A 6,000-nucleotide genomic window follows, 5' to 3' on the forward strand; every position below is an offset into this window, starting at 1 on the left:
ATAGTGCATCATCTTTTAATTCTCCAGTAAGCTTTAAGAGAAAAAGACTATTATGCCCCTTTATAGATGAGGAAATAAGTGATCTATGTCCAATGTTACTCGGCCAACCAGTGGTAGAATTGAACCCAGGGGTTTTGAGATAGAAAATGCTCTTAATCCCTATAATCATGGCAAGAGAATCTTGGTATTTAATGGCATGTCCTTCTCTAACATAAAGTGGTATAGCAAACCCTTGTTAAGAGTTCTAACTCTGCCACTTACTAGGTGGGATATTGGTCAGTTGGGCTGAAGAAACTGTGTTAGAAATATAAAACTGCTTCAAGAGTAGATTATATCACTTACGGCAGCCAGGAATTGAAAGAGGTACTAATTAAGGGGGAAGTGCCTTCAGTCACTAAAAAGTGGCATGCTTACTCCAGTTGGATAAGTCACTACCATGGAAAACAGTGAGACACCTAGAGCAGGCACAGTAAGACTTAAGGCCCAAGAAGGAATCAAAGAACAAAGACACTGCATTGCACTTTTTAATTGCACGGGTAGTTTTAAATAAATGGAGAAAGCACCTTCCAAAAGTTACACTAGCAGGGAAAGATTCCATTAAGCATTTACATAGTAAATTTCTATAATTTTGTAAAAGATTCTTGATCTTTACTTGAACTGTAAATGAGGGAAAAGGAGCCCCCTCAGGTAGGTGTTCTCTGCTTGCAGAAGCAAACTAAAGGACCTAAAATTGGAGGCAAGCCTGGGAAGCTGAGAAGGGGAAAGAAATGATGAAGGGCCATTCATAAATTCCATGTCTGAGACGTTTGTCCAGTGACCCTTACATAAGTATTTTAGGGCAAACTAATGCCCTAAAATAAAGGTACAACCTCAAAAGCTTTAATTCTCGATTACAGTAGTATATCTGAGTACCTTGCACTGTTGAATGTCAAAAACCAATACTTGGGGTGACCTAATGAGGTTTGAACAGACAAATACTTTCAAGGAATTCTCTCGGACTGTACACCCTCTACTTTGGCTTTTTGAATGGAGCAGGCAGGCTTCTCTGCTATCTTCCAGGCAATGTATTAGTCAAGGAAAAGGGCAACAGTACTCGATCGCTCCTTAGACACTAATCAGCTGGGGAAATAGTTCATTGGCAAAAGTGTCCTCCCAAGAATGGTCTGCACCAAGCAGAGAGGACATGTCGCTGAAGGGGGAAGAAGAGCCCTCATATCTACAGTCACTATAAGCATCCAGTAGGCAGGAAGATGGCTTCAGGCAGTGGCTGGATGAAAGCAGATCTGAGATACCCAGCTCTGGAATGAAGTCATCTTCCACAAGTTCTTCCTTCACTGAGACAGTGAGTTCAGGGTGATCTTTCTCTGAGGGGCTGGAGGGTGCTTCCTCAATTTTCACTACCACATTAGCTTGGCTCTCTGTCTCAGAGGGTATCTCTAAGACTAGGGGTTTGGTATATACGTGGTCAAAACGAATCAGTTCATTAATGGCTTCCAGCTTGGCTGATGACGTCCCCAGTGATGGAGAAGGGGAGGCTGGTAAGGAACTGGGTCCTTCTGGGTAGACCTCTGGGAGTTGCTCCAGGCTGGTCGATTCTGGGGAAGGACATCTGAAGAACATGACTGGGTCCAAGTTGAACAGAATGCCCAACAGGATATCAGACTGCAAAAGGCAAAAAATTAAACAGAGTCCAACTATGAGAAGGCACCTGAGAATCTACCTAGAACACTTAAGTACCAGGTTCCATAATGAAAATTAATCCTTATGCTCCAGGATGACCTCCGGGCCCCACCAGACCCATCTATCTACACTTTACTCCATGTCCTAAATCGCCTGGAAACAGTAAGGCAGTCAATGTTCACCTCTAACCCAACCAAAACTAACTTCTCCTGCCCTCATCTATCTGGTTAGGGATGTTAGGCATCAAACATGGAATTAACTAGTTATACTGCATTTGAGTAAATCTAAATAATCTCTACCTCAGAGTCTGAAGAGTCCACACTGTCAGAATCCATGGGGAGAGGTTCTGGAGGGGTGACAACTGGGCCTGCACCTGCTGCAGAGGCGCACGTAGACTGAGTGCTGCGGACTCAGCAGACCCGCTCACCGGCCTCGCTCCATTCCCCTAGAAGGAAAACCAAAGCTGAGAGACCCCGAGGAAATGCGTGCCGGCGGCTATGATGCCTGACTTTCAAGAAAGCTAGCAAGCTATTCTTCAGAGCTGAAATCTTCCCCTTACCTTTATTATTTCCATTTTCTTGAGTCCTCCTCAAGAAGAGAGGAGAAAAGGGAGGCAAGACTAACTTTTCATTGTGATTTTCTGTGCAATGAAACATTTTCCCTTCCCAAGGCAAGACTGCGGCGGGACCGATATTCTTAAATAATATCTCAATCATATTCTCATTAACAATAATGTTCCTAAGTAACAGAGTTCTATAGTGAAATACAGACCCAGAATCTTTTTGGATAGTAATTTTTGTTTGTCCTGAACGTCACCTTCATAGAGTAGAACTGCCCTACTGTCAATCTTAGACCACTTAAGCGTTGTCATTGAATTTGCCATAGTCCATAGATTCAAACCCATATGTCACCTTACTGTCAGAGACCTGTCACTATCACAATGAATCCTTTCTCTACTCATTCATGTTCATTAAAGAACTACTATAATTTAGTAGCATTTAGCATCAGATTTGACTGGCTCTCTTATTCTGATTCTTTTTCCAATTTTTTTTTTTTAAAGATTGGCCCTGAGCTAACATCTGTTGCCAATCTTTTTCTTCTTCTTCTTCTCCCCAAAGCTCCCCAGTACATAGTTGTATATTCTAGTTGTAGGTCCTTCTGGTTGTGCTATGTGGGACACTGCCTCAGCATGGCCTGAGGAGCGGTGCCAGGCTCGCGCCCAGGATTCAAACCAGCAAAACCCTGGGCCGCCACAGTGGAGCACGTGAACTTAACCACTTAGCCACAGGGCCGGCCCCTTATTCTGGTTCTTAATGCTGGCATGGTACATCCTGTTGGCTGTTGCCATTTGTTAAGGTTTGCTCTTAGAGAGCCATGTAACTTATTTTAATTATTAGGACTTAGTACTATTCACTGCATACTTGAAAAATGAATGTGTCATTAAAGAAATCGGTCATGTCATGTCACTTAGAACCAGTTCTCAAATAGGGCACCAAATAAAGAAGGTGACTTACCTTGGTCTCAGCCTCCTCTTCAGTACCCAGAGCATCCATCCCCAGGCGCTGTCTTAACTCTTGGTTCTCAACTACAAGGCCATGAGTCTTCTCTCGTAAAAGCTGATTTTCTAGCAGAAGTTTTTGGTTCTGAAAGAAAGTTCATAAGAGGCTATTAAAACATCTAATTCTTTCACTTCAGAATCCACTTGATGAAGTTTCACTGCAATTGGCTTCCTTTGCTTCTCCTTGACCTTTTGGAAAACTATGCTTATGGAGTTGTTCACAGTAGGTATTAGAAGTCAAGGTCATAAAAATAAGCTATTTAAGAAGTGCCATTTCTTGGGGTCACAAATAAGACAATGCCTCCAACTACTAAGACAGACCTCAGCAAGGGGTGACTTGTGGCTTTGATTTAGATACGATATTAAAAATAAATCCTATCTTGAACTGGCAGGTAATAAGAAAAGTGGCAGTCATGGAGCATAAAATCAAAATGTATAAAAAAAAGAACCATAGAAATAATCCTGATGCATTCAAGATGTATAACTGACAACGATTTAAGATTAGGTAACACGTGGACCCTAGAAGGGGAAGGGAACAGTTGGTGGACTTTTGGCCAGGCCAGGAAGCGTCTCAAGTTTAAGCAATGATTTCCTATCTGCTTTCACTAATTTCATAGTGCCAACTCGATAGACTTTGTCGTAATGTCATAATTCAGCAAATTTGAGATAGATCTGGCACCAAATGCTAAAGGGTCAATCACTTCCACTCTCATCAAGCTTCACCACTTAACCAACTACCTATCTACCCTGACTTAGATTAGTTTAACTTTTAATTACAAAGTCAACTGTATTCTAAAGGAGCTGAAACAACTTGTGATGAGCAGCAAATATCAGAACATTCACCACAGGAAGATACACAACGGATAAAAGATAAGAATTTGGCCTGAAGTATTTTTACCTCTTCTTCCAAATCTACCACTTGCTGTTCCAGCTCACTCATTCGAGCTTTTTTTCGGTCTCTGGCAGTCTGAGCTGCTACTCTGTTTTTCAGTTTCCTGAAAACAGAAAGGATATACCACACTGAGTCATCTCAAACTTTATATCTTTATTTAACAACGTAGCCAGCTGGTGCTTTCATTTTAATTTACAGGATACGGTAGACTAACCGTAAAATATACTTCAGACTCCTCCTCTCAATGAAACAACAAAAAAATAACTGCCTTCTGTCAATCTAGCTTGAAGACCTGCTTTATTCTCTCTCCTATTGCATCACCCACCCTGGCCACAGCATGGGGGCCGGACACAAATATTATCCATCTTGCATCATAAGAAATTTTCTCCTCCCCTTTCAACTCCCCCACTGCTTCCTGACTGCAATTTCCTCAAACAGGGTCCAACCTGGACTGATTAAATCTAACGAAGCTGCCATAGCATTATGACAGAAACCCTCCCTCCCCAAACCCAACTCAAATAAGGGACAGCTGATGCCTTTCGCCCCAGTGCTGAGGTCCTAGGCAGTGCCCGGTAGCTGGGCCCGTGTCTGCTGGAGGAGGCACTTAATAAATCACAAGAGGCACACGGATCATAAAAGAATTCACATTTACGGAGGACTAAGTCCTAAGCATTTCTCATTCAGTCTCCCCCACGACCTCATGAAGCAGACACCACTTTAAGGACGCAGAGATTGAGTTTGACTAGTGAGCCTTACAGAGCTCACAGCCCTTTCAATAGCTGTCATCTCAGCTCCGTGGCCCCCAAAACAGTAGACAAACCAAGAAGAGACTAATCGACTCCGTGTTACACCCAAGTTCGGAGGAGCTGACCGATGGCTTTGTGAGCACACAGCAAGGGGGCCTGGAACCCAGGTGCCCGCATACCCAGCTCTGGTCATCTCTAATGAGATACAAGAGAAGGGAATACAAAAGGCCTGGGTAGCCCTGGACTTCACCCGGCGCGGTGCATCCGGTCAGTCCAGGCTTCCTGCCCCGCCCCGCCCCGCGCCACGCTGGCACCGGACCGGCCAGGCCGAGGGCGCCCGAGCGTTACCCCAGCCCCCTGGCCCGGTTTCAGATCGGGTCCAGACCCCGGCCTCTCGCCCTCCGGGTTCGCGCCTCGACCCTCGCCCACCTCCGCAGCGCCTTCTCCTCGGGGCTCAGGTGCGTGAGGCGCTGTCTCTTGCGCGCCTGGGACGGCCCCCCGCTCGCCTCCTCCGGGCTGGCGCCTTGCTGGCCCGGCACCATGAGCGGCAGAGCCCGGCCGGCCGGGGATCCGGCGGCGGCGGCGGCGGCAGGCTTGCTGGACAGAAGCAGCACTTTGGGGCCCCCGACGGCCGGGCTCTGCGCGGCTGCCACCACCACCATGGCCAGAGACTGTCTACGCGAGTGCGCGCCGCCGCTGCCCTGCCGGCCGACCCCTCCGCCCCCAGCCTTTCTACAATCGTGGCCCTCCGCGATTGGCCAGCGCCGCGTGACGCACAGCCGATCTCGGCTCCCATTGGCCCGCCGGGCCCGGCAGGGGCGGGGCCAGGTCGTCCAGCGTGGCGATTGCTGTCCCCGGCAGGGGGGGCCCAGGCATTTTCTGAGAAGGCGACCGGTGGGCGACCCCCAGCGCGGGGCGGAGGCGGGGCCACGGGGAGGGGGGGGCGGCCCGGGCCTGGCGAGGAAGGGTCTGGAGCTGGGTTCGGAGTTTCCTCAACTCCCGGATTTCCCCCGAGACTGACGCATTTTCACCCGGAACGACAGAGTTTAATTCCAAACCGAGCGGTTTCCAGACCGACGAATTTTCACCGAGAGTAGCAGATTTTTACCTCCGCCGGACAGCAT

At 47.2% G+C, this 6,000-nt stretch overlaps 1 protein-coding gene across 1 annotated transcript; it reads right to left on the bottom strand.

Annotated features, from left to right (window-relative positions):
* Positions 1-510: 510 nt before the first annotated feature.
* Positions 511-5,590, bottom strand: XBP1 (X-box binding protein 1). The gene is given in 6 exon segments (XM_046639761.1): positions 511-1,662; positions 1,980-2,063; positions 2,066-2,125; positions 3,195-3,323; positions 4,137-4,233; positions 5,306-5,590. Coding segments are annotated over 6 exon segments (1,161 nt in total). The 5' UTR covers positions 5,539-5,590; the 3' UTR covers positions 511-1,104.
* Positions 5,591-6,000: the final 410 nt, after the last annotated feature.

Source organism: Equus quagga, chromosome 15 (genome assembly GCF_021613505.1).
Source record: "Equus quagga isolate Etosha38 chromosome 15, UCLA_HA_Equagga_1.0, whole genome shotgun sequence".
In the NCBI taxonomy this organism is placed as follows: Eukaryota; Metazoa; Chordata; class Mammalia; order Perissodactyla; family Equidae; genus Equus; species Equus quagga.